The sequence below is a fragment of the Dendropsophus ebraccatus genome, chromosome 7, assembly GCF_027789765.1.
Source record: "Dendropsophus ebraccatus isolate aDenEbr1 chromosome 7, aDenEbr1.pat, whole genome shotgun sequence".
Lineage (NCBI taxonomy): Eukaryota > Metazoa > Chordata > Amphibia > Anura > Hylidae > Dendropsophus > Dendropsophus ebraccatus.
This window is the reverse complement of record NC_091460.1, coordinates 127,846,941-127,863,317: the sequence shown is the minus strand read 5'-3', so window position 1 is coordinate 127,863,317 and position 16,377 is coordinate 127,846,941. Positions and strand designations below refer to the sequence as shown.

General features: G+C 43.0%; 2 protein-coding genes across 2 annotated transcripts in view; one reads left to right on the top strand and one right to left on the bottom strand.

The window, feature by feature from the left end:
* AIMP1 (aminoacyl tRNA synthetase complex interacting multifunctional protein 1) overlaps positions 1 to 16,377 on the bottom strand; it is a 433,090-nt gene that overhangs the window by 137,906 nt on the left and 278,807 nt on the right. The window lies entirely within an intron of this gene.
* Positions 1 to 16,377, top strand: part of TBCK (TBC1 domain containing kinase) — a 205,743-nt gene that overhangs the window by 83,120 nt on the left and 106,246 nt on the right. The window contains exons 19-20 of the mRNA XM_069978417.1: positions 3,093 to 3,176; positions 5,513 to 5,598. Coding sequence (XP_069834518.1) covers positions 3,093 to 3,176; positions 5,513 to 5,598 — 170 coding nt within the window. The remainder of the gene's footprint in view (positions 1 to 3,092; positions 3,177 to 5,512; positions 5,599 to 16,377) is intronic.

Genomic DNA, 16,377 nt, shown 5'->3' with positions numbered 1-16,377 from the left:
GATTTACCTAGAGGGGCACAGCTCTTAGTAAAGCCGGCAGAACCCTACACAGAAATCTACACTTACTCCTGAGCAGGAGTAGATCTCTGCATGGTCAACGCCTGTTTGATAAATGTGCCCCCATGTGATAGAGCAGCAAGAGATTCCAGCATTCCAGCATAACCTGAAGATGACATCATTGTCTCAAGATGGCGGACGGGGGTCGACGCGGATCAGGTGAGTATAGAGCACTACACTTCCGGGGGTGGCGTGGGTGGGGGGAAACATGGGGAAGGGGGCGATTTACTAACATAACATACATTACAAAGTTGTATAACTTTGTAATGTGTGTTATTTAGTGAATAATTGCTTACTGCCGCACTACCCCTTTAATACAACTACAGCTACTAACCAGTACTGTCCTCAGGTTGTGTATGGAATTACAATTTAGTCCCATTCACTTTAATGGAACTCGGCTTCAAAACCACATCCAAACTGAGGAAATGAGAGGCATTGTCTCTGAAAGAAAGCAGACATGTTTTTCTAAGGGTCCTATTACACGGAGCGATTTTTAACGATAAACAATCTCAGACCAGGATGTTTAGCGTTATCCTGAAATCATTCACCATATTACACGGAACGATAATCGTTTGTTACGATCGTTATTGCGATCATTACTACGATAGTTTACTCCATCTGATCCCAGCAAAACAATGAACAATGTGCAATCACACTGAACGATTTGTGAAAAAATGTGGAACTTGAACGAACGAACGTGGAATTACTGCGAACGATTAGCGAACGCTTAACAATAATTTTAGGTTCAGATCTAAGGGCCCTATTCCTATTGAAGTGATAATTGTTCGGTTGAATAGCAGTTAACGATTAAACGACGAACGAGAAATTGTTGATCACGTAAGACCTGGACCTATTTTTATTGTTGCTCGTTGGCGTGGAATAAGACATCATTCGCAGTAGCAACGAACGCAATAGCGACGACAAGAGGACCGCAAGAACGATCATTGTTTCGTGTAAATGGGTGAACAATTTCAGGTCTTTCGCAATAGCGGTCGTTTGAGATCGTTTATCGTTAACGATTATGCGAACAATAATTGTCCCGTGGAATAGGGCCCTAAATCAACGACATACAAACTATTTTTCGATCGTTGCCTGCAATTACACAGAACGATTATCGTTTAAATTCAAACAATTTAACGATTTTTCACACGATAATCGTCTTGTGTAATAGGGCCCTAAGCCTGGACCACCCCTTTAGAGCTTTATGTCTGGTAACATCACTACACCCACAGCTAAATCCCTTCTCTCACATAATAGTTGTTATTGGAGAAAACAATAGTTAGCATTTTTTTAACTCTTTTTTTTTTTTTAACACTTTCTATGAGAACATGAGATCCCTCTATCTCCTATCTGAGTCTCCTCCTCCTCAATTACCTACAGTGATATATTAGCTTTATTATGAATGAGACAGCGCCAGGTCCCATAGCATTGTTATGTTATAACCTCAGATGGCAGAGATAAAGATGGAGTCTTGTTTTTACAGCACCATTACTCCTCAGCTGCAACTCCCCCCCCCCCCCCCCCCCCCTCACAGATTCCTATTACCGGACCACCCAAGCAGCCCCTTCACCTCTATCAATTACATTAATGGTGCAGCTCCAGTTATACCTGTAAAAAAAAAACAATAAAACTAATTACCATTACATAGACGTTTGATGGTTGAATTCACAGGTTTTATTTAGTATTGTACTTTGTTGATGGATCTCACTTTATGCGTCTGTCCCTTATAATAAGGTTTTCAGTAGTATCTAGTACTGTATAGAATAATGCAGTAATGACTCCAGGTTAAACTAGAATGATGAAAGACTTAATAGTATTCAGCCACCCACTGGTTTGTCTAATTCTGTCATTTACCTCTCACAACAATTTGTCATTCTGGGCTTATTATCCTTCCTATAGGCGGTTTCTTTAAGTTCTGAACTTGAATGCATGTGTCAGAGATTTGTAATTTACTTCTAATAAGTACGGGAACACTTGAGTTTTTTTTATCAGCTGCTGTATGTCCTGCAGGAAGTGGTGTATTCTTTCCAGTCTGGAGAACAGGTTTTCCATGGGGATTTGCTGCTGCTCTGGAAAGTTCCTGTTATGGACAGAGGTGGCAGCAGAGAGCGCAGTTTCAGACTGGAGAGAATACACCACTTCCTGCAGGACATACAGCAGCTGAAGACTTGATATTTTTTATTACAAATTTCTGGCACTTTATGAATGCAGTTGCTTTGAAAGATATATATATATATATATATATATATATATATATATATATATATATATATATATATATAAAAATAATAATTTTTTTTTATTTTTTTTTTAAAACAACCCCTTTAAATACATATTTAACCATTTTTGTAGACTGAGTTTATTTTAGGAGGCCAAAAATGTGAACGTTTAAAATGTTTCTATAAGAAATTTTTTAAAGCTGCGCAGTCTGCCTAATAAACCTGCTGATATGCTGCAGACGTTCTTTACCTGATGACTGCAGTAATGTTAATGAATCCTCTCTTCTCCTCCGCTTTCTTTAGGTATTAGATAATTGTCCCTATGCTAATGAGGGGCTTAAGAGCATTTGGGGCGTCACCCATCGGGCGGAGCACCAGCTAGGTCCGCCCCCTTATGTGCCGCTCGCTATGCTTATATGAATGTGCATAGTGGGTGGCCCTAAGCAGCCCCCTCCCATGCTGCCCAGCACTGGAGCGGGTTGCTCAGGACGGCCCAGTATGCATATTCATATATGCATAGTGAGCGGCACGGAAGGGGGAGGACCTAGCTGGTGCTCCGCCCGATGGGTGACGCCCCAAATGCTCTTCAGCCCCTTCAGGTAAATAACGTCTGTGGCACTATCAGCAGGTTCATTGGGCAGAACTGCTGATAGTACCGCTTTTTAGTCTATTCAGTTTTTTGAACAGATATATATATTAGGAAGATCTAAAGTGCATTTTATGTCTTCTGAAGAGCGTTTTAGTTTTTTATGCTGTAATAGTTCTAATGTAACCCCCATTGTTGAAAATTTATATTTTCTTTTTCTTTTCCTCTAGCACTGGCCTATGCATGTATGTCTGCATTCATACCCAAATACCTGTACAATTTCTTTTTAAAAGATAACTCTCATGTAATTCAAGGTAGGTTGATTAAAATGTTAATTGCACAATGCTTTTTTTTTTTTTTTTTATCTATGTGCTATGTTCACACTGTAAAAAAAAACAAACCCTCAGGGCACCTGGATTACCTTTCCCATTTAGAGACTTTGGGATATCTCTTCATATAATTATTATTATTATTTTTTTTTTTATGAGTTTTGATAAGCGATTGTTCAGATGAACGATTTGCTCATCTCGACTGGCAGCACTAGTGTGGTGTTCACAATATGGGATACATAATGTCATATTTACTGTGTACCTGGAATGTTTTTATGAAGAATGATTATCAGGCAGCTCTGGGCTTCATCAGCATTTTTTTTAAAGTACTTTCAATTTTCCCATTTAAAATTTGGTCCCTAAGTACTTTAACAGAGGCGCCGCTGTCTCCGCTCCCTGCTGTCTGTACCTGTGGAGGCGCCGTTGTCTCCGCTCCCTGCTGTCTGTACCTGTGGAGGCGCCGTTGTCTCCGCTCCCTGCTGTCTGTACCTGTGGAGGCGCCGTTGTCTCCGCTCCCTGCTGTCTGTACCTGTGGAGGCGCCGTTGTCTCGAAGCTTCCTGATCTATCTCCAGTGTGACACCCAGTGTAATCTGATTCTATGGTGCTGTCTCCTAATGCACAGGTACGCTCAGCAGTAGAGTTGATCGAACTTTGGGAAATCCAAGGTTCGATCGAACTCGAAAATTCACGAGCCTGACGCATTAGATTGCTGATGCCTGCCTGGTCCGTGAGGATGGAGGAGACTACCCGGGTACCTATTACCTAGGCTGACTCCCAGAATTCCAGTCAGTACCCAGGCACTCTCCTCCTTCCCCACGGACCAGTAAGGCATCAGCAATCTAATGCGGCAGGTTCGTAATTTTTCGAGTTTGTTCGAACCTAGGATTTCCCTAGGTTGGATCAACTCCACTCAGCAGTGGAGACAACAGCAGTAATACCTCCAGTATGGTATGCCATCACCTCCAGTAAGGTATTCCGCCACCTCCAGTACGGTATGGCTTCACTAAATTCAAAATAGAAATAATTTAGAAAAATGACTCTTGTATCATGGTCGCTCTATATAAAGATACATGTGCTTTATAGATTGGCGTAGGGAACCTTGGCTCCCCGGCTGTTGCAAAACTACAACTCCCATCATACATGGACAGTCAAAGCTAAAACTTTGGCTGTCCAGGCATGATGGGAGTTGTAGTTCTGCAACAGCTGGAGAGTCAAGGTTCCCTACCCCTGCAGCTAGTAGGTGAGGTTTATATAAATGTGATATATATTTGGAGAGGGCAGTTATTATAGGGGTTAGGTATAGAATAGTGTACAACCAGACCAGACCCCTAAATAGACACTGGACACTCTCTTGTGTGTCTCCCCCCATTCCAGACTGGTGTCACCCTGTATCCCCCTGTCCTTCTCCTCACTCCAGGCTGGGCACCCTTCACCCTCCTCCCCACCCTGGGCACCCTTCACCCTCCTCCCCACGCTGGGCACCCTTCACCCTCCTCCCCACGCTGGGCACCCTTCACCCCCCTCTCCAGACTGTGCATCCCTGATTGTCCTCCCCTTCCCCTCACTTCAGATGAAGCAGGATTTCTCTGTCCATTATGTGGCTATGGAGAGGGTAGGGGCTGAGAGGAGTGAGTAAGCATGGAGCAGTCCTGCACAGCACAACACCCTGCAATCTTCTCTCAGCAAGTTCCTAGATAAGCACTGACCTTTCTGACCCCTGAATCCAGAGTTTTAAGTGCCCAGACAGTCTACAAACAGCTGACCTTCATGTCTCTTCTCACTGCTCACTCATCTCCCTTAGCCCCTCCCCCCTCCATAGGATATAATGGACACAGCAGAATGTTGAAACACAAACAACTTAAATAGCAGTGATATGCTGCTGTCGCTCCGCGGAATAGGACTATGCAGCAGACTATGGGCTTCCCGGACGATCAAGTGACTGTGGCTCAGTATCACTTTTGTGGCACTACAGCTATTTTATAACTCTGTAAATGCCATCAGCAAAGACAAAGCCATCATTTGTTTTATCTCCCTATCACCTATCTGCTCTGAATCTGGTACAGACCTGACAGATTCCCTTTAAACTAAAGCTATGCCATTGGAATAATTCCATAAAATCCTGACAATAAGTTGTTTTCATCTAGGAAAGTTTGTTCTGTTTCTGGAGCCCCGGTCACATATATGAAGAAGATTTTCCGTATAGAAATCTGTAAACTGTTACATAGAGGTTCTAATTGCTTAATGTCGCTATGTGAGACGGTAGCAGAGTAGTTCTTCACATCTCTGATCACTCCAATCTGTGGTTCTGCTCTCATTTCAGAGTACCTGACTGTTTTTTCCCAGATGATTGCATTTCATGACCCAGAACTGAGTAACCACCTCAATGAAATTGGCTTCATTCCAGACGTAAGTACTAAAGGCATATGCACTGTGCTGTGAAAGCAGCGGGTCTGTCCTTCTATCTATCTGCCATATTTGTGCAAATGGTAATGTGATATTACTGTTGGATACAGTTATTGAAACTGTATTGAAAAATAAAGTATAAAATATTGCAATTGAAATTCAGCTTAAAGTACTTAAAGGGATTATCTGGCGTTATATAGATTTGTAATTTACTTCTATTTAAAAATCTCAAGTCTTCCAATACTTATCAGCTGCCTTATGTCCTGCAGGAAGTGGTGTATTCTTTCCAGTCTGGCACAGTGCTCTCTGCTGCCACCTCTGTCTGAGACAAGAACTGTCCAGAGTAGTAGCAAATCCCCATAGAAATAATCCGATAGGCCGATTAGTCAGATTATCGCTCCGTGTAAGAGTCCATTTACACAGAAAGATTATCTGACAGATTATCTGCCAAAGATTTGAAGCCAAAGCCAGGAATGGATTTGAAAAGAGGAGAAATCTCAGTCTGGCCACTGGCCACCTATCGAATTGGCACCACCATTTCATTAGATATTAATAAAATCATAATAGTGTTTCTTGTGTCTGTGTTTTTTGGGGCTGTGAATAGTGTCCAGGAGGCAGGGGCCTAGGATCTCATGGTCCCTAGCACCATTACGCCTCCCTGTGCTATATGCCCACCCCGTTGCATAAGCAGCAGCATTCAGCATAGTGAGTCGTGGTGGGGCTTGGGGCTCAGGGAACCCTAGGCTCCCACATCTTTGATGCTATTCAAGGCCCAAATAAAAGAATGTTTTTAATTAAATTAAATATATGAACAAGGTGGATCAGTGCACTGAGGTCGGTGGCTCCACCCCCAGTGCACCCAAACACCTCATTAGCATATTGAATAAACTGCTAATATCCCGAAAATGGGGACTAGGGTGAAGGTAAGAAAACCCACCTTCATCCTCAGCGCCCTGTGCTCTTTATTGACATTTCAGTAGGTTAGATGCTTTTAACCTGCTGATAATTTCCCTTTAATATTATGGTTGTTCAGGGTATATATATCCTAAAAGTGCTTATAAAAATATACTGCATTTACGTTATCTAGAGGATTAGTCTACCTTATCTAGAGGATTAGTCTACCTTTCTGATATCTATCTATCTCCTATCAAATCAAATCAGCTTTATTGGCAGGTCTAAATAACATATTAGCATTGCCAAAGCAAACAGGAGATTTTTGGGGGATGAGTAGAGAAGATGGGTAGAGATGGAAGGTAGGGACAGAAGTCTGTGGTATAATATAGGGGGTCGGGGTATTGGAGTCCATGGCATATCACGCTCCTCTCAGTCTATAGCAGGCAGTGACATATTGTGCCGCTATAGTTGCTGTGTTCTCTTCTTCCACCAGCAGGATGGGGAATCTCTCTTCCTCTTCCAAGGTGGAGAAACCTGGGAAGAGATTGGAGAGTCTCCTATAGTGTGTGTCCCTCACTGCTGAGTATTTGAAACAGTGTAGCAGAAAGTGGGCCTCATCCTCCACAGCCTCCTGGTCGCACTGCTGGCTCAGTCTGCTCTCCCTGGGCTTGTATGTCTGTTGGTGACGCCCAGTTTCAATGGCCAGGTTGTGGGCACTCAGCCTGAAGCGGCTCAGGGTTTTCCAGTCTCTTGGGTTGGATAGTTTCTTCAGATATGGGGCCAGTCTGTAATCCCTCTGTAGTCTCTGGTATATGGTCAGTTTCTGGGATTCTCTGATGTCGTTCCTCCAGACACTGATGTAATCCTCTTTGCCCTTGTCTATTGTTTTCTGGATTTGGCTTTTCGTAATGATGTGCTGGTTGGCGGCTTGGTCAGGTTGGGTTTGGGTGACTTGTTCCTGGGGGCTTTGTTTTCCTGTTTTTTTTTTGGTGCAGGAAGGCTTTGTGGTGGTAGGAGCTGGGACTGCTTCTTTGTAGGTGGGCCCTAAATGATAGCGCCTTCTTGTGGACAGAAAAGTATAGCGGGAACCTGCCCAGCTCTGTTCTGCTCGCTGTTTGAAATGCTCCGATGGACCCGAAGAAGATATTTACAGAATTCCAGGTGGAAGACTTCTGTGGGTCAAGAGTCCCACTTTGACCAGTCTGGGTATATATCGGGGGCCAAGACTTCACTGCTGTACAGAAGGATTGGGGCAATGATGGTGTCAAATATTCTCAGCCACACGGTCACTGGTGGTCTAAGATGGTAGAAGCGCCTTCTTATGGCATAGAAGGTTCGGCAGGCTTTGTCCTTCAGGATTTCTGTGGCTTGTTTGAAGCTCCCCAATTGGCTGATTTGCAGGCCCAGGTAAGTGTACCGGTCTGTTTCTGCGAGTGGGCGGTTGTGCAGCAGGAAGGTAAGAGGCCCGGTTGGTTTCTGGAACACCATGACGTTGGTTTTCTTTGGGTTGATTGGCAGAACCCACGCAGTGCTGAATTTCTCCAGGATGAGCAGCTGGTCCAGAGACCTTTCTCTGTTGGTGATAGTAGGAGAAGGTCATCTGCATACAAGAGAAATTTGACCTGGGTGTCATGGAGGGTGAGGCCTGGTGCCAAGGAGGACTCAAGGGCTGCTGCCAGCTCATTGATGTAGATGTTAAAGAGAGTAGGACTGAGGCTGCAGCCCTGTCTGACTCCTCGTCTCTGCCGGAAATACGCTGTTCTTTCTATTCACCCTCACGCTGCATCTGTTCTTGGTGTACGAGCTTCTGATGACATCGTATGTCTTCCCTCCTATTCCACTCTCCAGAAGTTTCAGGAATAGGCCCAGGTGCCACACTGAGTCAAAGGCCTTTTTGAAGTATACAAATCAGGCATAGATCTTTCCGTGCTTTGTATCATGGACGTGGCTCTTGATGAGTTGCTGCAGGGTGAAGATGTGGTCGGTGGTGCAGTGATTTGGCATGAACCCTGCTTGGCTCTTGCTGAGAACGTCGTGCTCGTTGAGGAAGCTGAGGATCCTCTTATTTAGGACACTATTAAAGAGTTTTCCCAGGATACTATTAAAGAATTTTATATGCTGCTGATGCATATACCTCTGTAGTTGGCCGGGTCGTACCTGTCTCCACTCTTGTGTATTGGAGTTATTAGGTCGTCGTTCCAGCTTTGGGGGAAGAAGCTGGCACTCATCACAATGTTAAAGAGCTTGGATATGGCTGTCTGGATTACTGGCGGTCTGTATTTTATCATATCTATCTATCTATCTATAGAAAGAAAGTGAGCAGCACAGCAATGTAGGTATGGGTGCCGGCGGTCAGGGTCCTGGCTTCAGACCGTTTTTCACATATAAGCAGAGAATCCGCAGCACACCGAGGTCGTAAAGCTTTGTGGTTTATTTAAATCATAGGTGCAGCAATCCAACAGACGCAACGTTTCGGTGATGACATATCACCATTTTCACCATATCTATCTATCTATCTATCTATCTATCTATCTATCTATCTGTCTCCTATCTATCTATATATCTCCGATTTATCTATCTATCTATGTACAGATATTCTGCAGCACGCCAGCATACGTGAAAAAAAAATGTGGTTTATTTACACAAGGGTACAAAAAATAGAGATGCGACGTTTCGACCCTCTCACAGGGTCATTATAAAGCATAGTGGGAGTGTCTCAGTGATGTCATTATATAGCTAACACATTAGCATAATAAGTGATGTCATACAGTCATTTACATATAAAAACAAGTGAGTAAAATATGATATAAAATAAAGTGCTAGAAACAAATAAGGCATATACATGCTCATATAGATCTGTAAAGTGTAGAGAGCATAGTGTCTAGTGGCGATGTGCTGTATAAAGTGCACAGTGCTCATAAGCTCGATAATGGAAGGAGCATATAATAGTCCATAGTAAGTAGTGTGGAGGTCAGGGGGCACTCACCACAGGTGAATCAGCATAAAGGGTAATTGTAATGGAGGCATATGAAGCACATTGACTAAACATCAGCGTCCTTGTTCGGCGTGGGGCAGATGACAATGCGCATGCGTCCGCATACTACCGCCCCCGGGGCCGGCAGATCGCTGATGACTTAGGAGGCTGTACTGTTTACCATCACCAAGGTAACAGTGATGGTCAAGAAGCTGTATGAAGCTAAATGAATGCCGGGTCTGGAAGCTGCAGGTAGGTAAGGGATTCCACACTGGTGCACGGACCTGGAGTGCCACCCGAAGCTGCAGAGCCCTGATGTCACTCACTATCTATCTATCTATCTATCCATCCATCCATCCATCCATCCATCCATCCATCCATCTATCCATCCATCCATCCATCCGTCCATCCATCCATCCAATCCCATACAGGACTAGTATCTTGAGCGTTCTTCTCATGTGAAATTGAATGAGGCGTTTTAAACCAGATTACAGTCACAGGACCCCGTTCAGCCAGAAAGGGTCTCGGTGTGTTGGAGCTGTACATTGCTCTCTGCTTTTACTGATTGCCGTAAAATGGCTGTAATTTTGTCAAGGCCATAATTTTTCTTAATCTTTTTTTCTAGATACTAAACAGCTATAATTTCTGCCATAATTCTCCCTTGAAGTGTTGCTGAGTGCAATCAGTTGTGCTGATGTAATCAGATGTCAGGGTTATGTTCTAGACCGATCCCTAATCATTAAGCAGAAGTATTATTGATTTTACCTTTTTTTTTCTGGAATGACGGAATCGGCCTGTTTCCTGTCATCATAGCTGCACTGAATTCTATTCAATTCAATTCTATTATCTTGTTCTAGCAAATTGTGCTTTGAAAGCAAATACTATTGTGGACAAGTGCCATGTAGGGGGTTCTAATTTTCACATAAACCCTTAACTTGTCAGGGTATTTTTGACTTTCTTTTCATTCTAGAGAGTTGGCCACTAGCTTTTGATTGTATTCTTCTTGGTAGCAAAATGGCAATGTATCTATGTAAAACAACATCAGAAAGGGAAACCTAACCTGCTGAGATCTCCCTTAGGCTGGGTTCACACTACGTTTTTGCAATCAGTTTTTTGCAAAAAATGTGTGCATCTGTTTTTCCATTGACTTCCATTATAAAAAAAGAAAAAAACCGCATCCGGTTTTTACGTGGCTACATGAAAAGGAAGCTCCGCTACGCCCCCAACAACCAGCTGGGCTGGTCGTCAGGGACCTCATCGGCACGCTCCCTGCCGGCCAGGCTGTTTGCCAAGGACGCTGCCAGAGTTGCCAGGGGAACGGCCACTGCTTGCTCCGGCAGTGCTGGGGGCCGGCCACTGACAGGCACATGGCAAGTGGTTCCCCTTATTTATTCTTTATTTAATGTTAGAGCAAATAACTCATAGGACATTGCATATATACTATAGTACAACATAGTATCAATCCACCCTCCTTTAGCTGTGGATGGGGTGGGGGAAGGGATGGGGGGGTCCTCAGAAATTGTAGCATTATCCTTCTTTTTTTATGTTGTACCCATATATGACAATAACATCTTAATTTAATACCTTTCTGAAATATTTAATGACCATTTATACAAGGATGGAATATTGCTATCACCCTCTATAACTATAACTCAAGGAGTCATAAAAATGAGGATTGTTAATTTTACTATATCAGCATCCATCTCACTTAGGTGGGGCCTTGTCTTTTCCATTAATAGATGGTTGTTACAATGCGCATCCAATAGTTACTATTAAGCCCCCATTCCTGCTCTAAATCAGCATTATCTTGAAAACATTAATCACACCTAGCAGATTTTCTCCCGCCCCCCCAGATTATACAGCCTAAGAATAAATAAAACAAAAAATATTTATACCAATTGTTTTTATGTATATAAATCACAGTATTTTTTACTCATTTTAAGCCTGAAGATTTGTTAAATATACAGCAATCTTTAAGTTATGCAATAGTATTTGATTCACAACCTATAAACCTAAAGCCTTCCCATTGCTTTTAATCTGTGGGGTATCCCTGGGGCATACCCATATTGACATCACAATATAAATTTTTATACTCACTAAAGAACTCCCCGACCCCTGCCTACTCCTCTCTCTGAGTTGGAAAAAAAGAGCTGGAGTTCTAAAGGTGAGCCTTCAATCAGTGTCGCCTTATTGCCTTACCGTGGTCCTGAGCATACTACCCGATCAGGCGCTCTGCCTGTTTTTTTGTTTTTGTCTGTGTTAGTACTTATAGTGGATCTCTGTGGAGCCTGACTCTTTTTTTTCTAAGGGACCTATTCCACGGAGCGACAATCATCCGAATCGGCCCGATTCGGACGTTTATCGCTCTATGGAATAAAGACAAAGATGATCGTGTCATCGGCTGATCGTTTATTTAGGTTCCACCCTAAAATCATTGGGCACCGACCGCGCGTCACTGCGTGGAATAGCGGTGTGGGACCGACGGTTTCAGAAGCCGCATACATTACCTAGCATGTTGCAGGGCTTTTCCTGCGCTCCTTCTTCCTCCCGGTCCCGCGCGCAGCAGCAGCTTTGGTGCAGCCTGTCTTAGCTGACAGACCGCTCAGCCAATCACTGGCCAGGACCGCCGCGGCCAGTGATTGGCTGAGTGGTCTGTCAGCTCAGACAGGCCGCACCGAAGCTGCTGCTGCGCGCAGGACCACGAGGAAGAAGGAGCGCCGGAGAAGACCTGCAACATGCTAGGTAATGTATGATGTCCCTGCAGCCCTCGCTAAACAATTATCGGGCCGTGTAATAGGCCCAGGAAACGAGCACCGATCTAGCAGATCGGTGCTCGTTTACATTATTGATCGGCCCCCAATCGGTCCGTGGAATAGGACCCTAACTCTAATGGTGCGTTTACACAGAGAGATTTATCTGACAGATCTTTGAAGCCAAAGCCAGGAATGGACTATAAACAGGGAACAGGTCAGCGAACGAACGTGGAATTACAGCGAACGATTAGCAATAATTTTAGGTTCAGATCTACGATCAACGGCATACGTACGATTTTTCGTTGCCTGCAATTACACAGAACAATTATCGTTTAAATTCGAACGATATAACAATTTTTCGCACGATAATCGTCCCGTGTAGTAGGGCCCTTAAAGTACTCACCAGACAGCCAGGCAGCGATGTGTTAAGGGGGCGGGGCTTTACATACTCTCAGCAGAAAGAAAAATTTGCTGCAAGTATGCAGGGCACAGGATCGCAGTGCATTTCGCTGCAGAACTAGCAGCATGAAATCTTCTGCAACCCTGTTTTCTCATGAAAATACAGGCAACAAAGTTATGTTCTGCATGCTTTAATTGATATCTATCCAATGGTGCCACCAGCATTGTAAGTGGTTAGGGGGTTACAGTTTTGCTTTAAAACCCTTAAAAATTGGGGCCTTGATTAGAGATGAGCCAATCGTTAATCTAAATGAATCAAAGCACTTCGTTTGGTCTGCGCTCCGCTCATCAAGCCGCTGACCTTGCCCTACCCCGCTCCCTGCCACTCCTCCCAGTTTCCCAGGATTGGATCCAGATTTTCCTTGGCACCCGGGGTGGAGCGCCAGGGATCGGAACAGCGATGTAAGGCCGGCGCCTTGATGAGCGGAGCGCATTTCAAACTAATCGATTCACTCATCTTCCAGTGGTCAGATCTCCAACATTTAGCTTTATAATAATATACAATATAAAATGCACTTATAAAGAACAATTTTTCTTTATAATCTATAATGTTGATAGCAATTAATGCATAAAATAATTGATTTTATTTAGAATTTCATCTAAAATGTGAAAACAAAACAAATTCATCTTTTTTTTTTTTTTTTTTTTGTGGTCTAAATATGACTCTAACATTCAAAACATTCTTTGGCGGATTTGCCGGTGACTGGGGTGCTGCTATGTAGGTGTGATGTGAAACCTTATTCCCTACTTTGCAGTGTATTTCTAGAATTAAGGCAAGGGGGGCATCATCCCCGCATCGTAGTAATGTGATCACACATACGTTATTGCAATTCAGCTTTTCAGGGTTCTTGTGCAACCTGCTGCTGCAGAAAATGCGCTAATATAAAGAAGATTGTTTTCTACTCAAACAAGATGGTCTGTGTCTGGTCATGGTAACCTATCAGCAAGCCGATAATAGGGCCTGAACTTGATTTTCGTGCTTGAGCTGTAATCCGGTATCAGTAAAACCTGATTAATCTTTCATCACCCTAACGCAGTGTCTCACTGCAGGAAGGATTGCGTTTCCTGGCAACCTTACACTTGCTCGGGGTCAGTAAGAAGCTCTCGGAATACAGAATGTGTCTACAGCTGCAAACCTCCTCCGTGCCGTATGCTGACCTGCCTGTGTGCTAGAAAACCAGTATCTTATTATACTTGTACAGTAGTGCCTTGGATTAAGAGCATAATTTGTTCTGGGACGGTGCTTGTAATCCAAATCGCTCTTAAATCAAAGCAAATTTTCCCATAAGAAATCATTGAAATGCAGAAAATTGGTTCCATACCCCAAACCAAAAATATATATTTTCTTATTCTGAATAACATCTAAAATAAATGAAACAAACATTCAGAAATGGCTGAATATGTGATATTATGTTACTGTACAGTATAGCAATCAGCATGTAAAGTATAATGTATAGTAAGGGCATAAACGTAAAAAATAGAAGCAAAGCAGCAGTTTGCAGATTCAGGATGGAACTGCAAATTCCCATAATGCAGAAGCATAGTACAACAGGCTAGAATAGAGAAGCAGGGCTGCTGTCAGAGATCTGTGTGGTCACATGACAGCAATGAAGAAGGGGAGGAGTCTGTGTTCAGCATGGACCAATCAGAAAGGGAGAATCACAAAGCTGTGCAGAAGGACTGTGACAGAATTTTTTCTAAACAGCAGTGTGAATGGCTGAGTGTAAGTGCAGGCAGATTATAGCCACAGTCCTGTCCCCTGATGCAAGCCCCAGCCTGAAGTGGATTTACTATGATTTGGAAGGTAAGAGAGACTTCCTGGGTCCGAGTACAGTGCTGTAGACCCCGCTGTGCAGACCATGCCCCTCCCCTGCCCCACCCAGTACAGGGGGCTCTTAAACCAAAGCTATGCTCTTAAACCAAGTTACAATTTTAAAAAACTGTGAGCTCTTCTTGAAAAACGCTTTCAATCCAAGTTACTCTTAAACCGAGGTACCACTGTATATAATTATGATATGTAATGCTAATTTATTTTTTTATATATTATTATTCATTTAATATTATATATGCTACAATGAGCGCACTCTCTTCCAGTATAAATTTACTGCACAATGTACCTTACTCACATGTGTGATGGAGTAGTGCTACTTTATAGATTTACCCAATAAGACATACTTCCGTGGTTCCAGACAACAAAATGTAATGTAAAAGACTAAATGGATCCAACACTACCAAACTAGGAGTTATAGAGTTGTGACCCCTTGGTGCTTCACTGTGTAGCAATGCAAGTAATCCAGTAAGTAAAGATCATCATCTGCACTCACCATGCGGTAAAACTTGAGTCTTTATTAATAAACAAATCCAATTACATGGCAGACAATAACAAAGCAGGAGTGTCCCAATGAAGGGACACTCCTGCCTTTACTAGGTTGGAGAAAGCATGCAGGTGCGAAACTGCCTTCTCAAACCTAATGACACTAGGCTTGAGAAAGCGCGAAACAGCCCATTGCCTTCAGTGGGACACTCTTGCTTTGTGTATTGTCTGCCATGTAGACCCAAGTTTTACCGCACGGTGAGTGCTGCTGATCATCTTTATCTACTTACTGGAATACCTCCATGGTAGTTGGTGTTATGCGTTCTTGACAGTGCCGCTTTCTTCATAGATTGGTCTTTAGATATTACCCTTGTTTAAATAATTATCAGATCTTTGTGAATAGGTTACAAATACCAATAATAATAATCTTTAAGAGGTCCCCCCACCAATGAACAATGTCTGCCATTTACATGCTGTTAACAAATGATCCAGTGACTCATCTTCACCCTTTGCTTAGATAGAATAGTGCCACCTGGTGTTCAAACTATATAATAATGTGCACATCCACCTACTGAGGTGAGTGCTGATAGACACAATTAGCTTCAGCATTGCCATTCTTCTTATTTTAGGTGTTTTGGTTGTTTATGTATGGGATATGGCCACTGTATGGGATATGTATAAGATTATATATCTGACACTCTAATGCATCCCGCTGTTAATGTACAGTAACTGTTCTGCCGTTTACTGCTAACAAGTTGAAGTCCTGATCCCAACTTTGTTATAATTTCTTCTTATAGCTCTCTATATACGAGGCTCTAGTGTCCCAGAGTACAAATTTTGTGGCTGGGCCTAGAATGGCACCTGTCCACTAACAATGTGTTACTGTAAGTCATTCTATGTACACCTACACTTAAAGGAGTTCTCCAGCAAAAATATTTTTCTTTCAAATCAACTGGTTTCAGAAATTCGTATAGATTTGTAATTTACTTCTATTTAAAAATCTAAAGTCTTCCAGTATTTATTAGCTGCTGTATATCCTGCAGGAAATGGTGTTTTCTTTTCAGGGTAACACAGTGCTCTCTGCCTCCACCTCTGTCCAAAACAGGAACTGTGCAGAGCAGCAGCAAATCCCCATAGAAAACCTCTCCTACTCTGGACAGAGGTGGCAGCAGAGAGCACTGTGTCAGACTGGGAAGAAAACACCACTTCCTGCAGGACAAACAGCAGCTGATACGTTTGGGAAGACTTGAGAAGTAAAATTTCAAATCTCTATAACTTTCTAAGACCAGTTAATCTGAAAGAAAAATCACCGGTGTACCCCTTTAATTTTTCTTTGTCCATTTCCACCACCTTGTCTTACCATTTGCAGGATTAAGGTTTCCATTCTC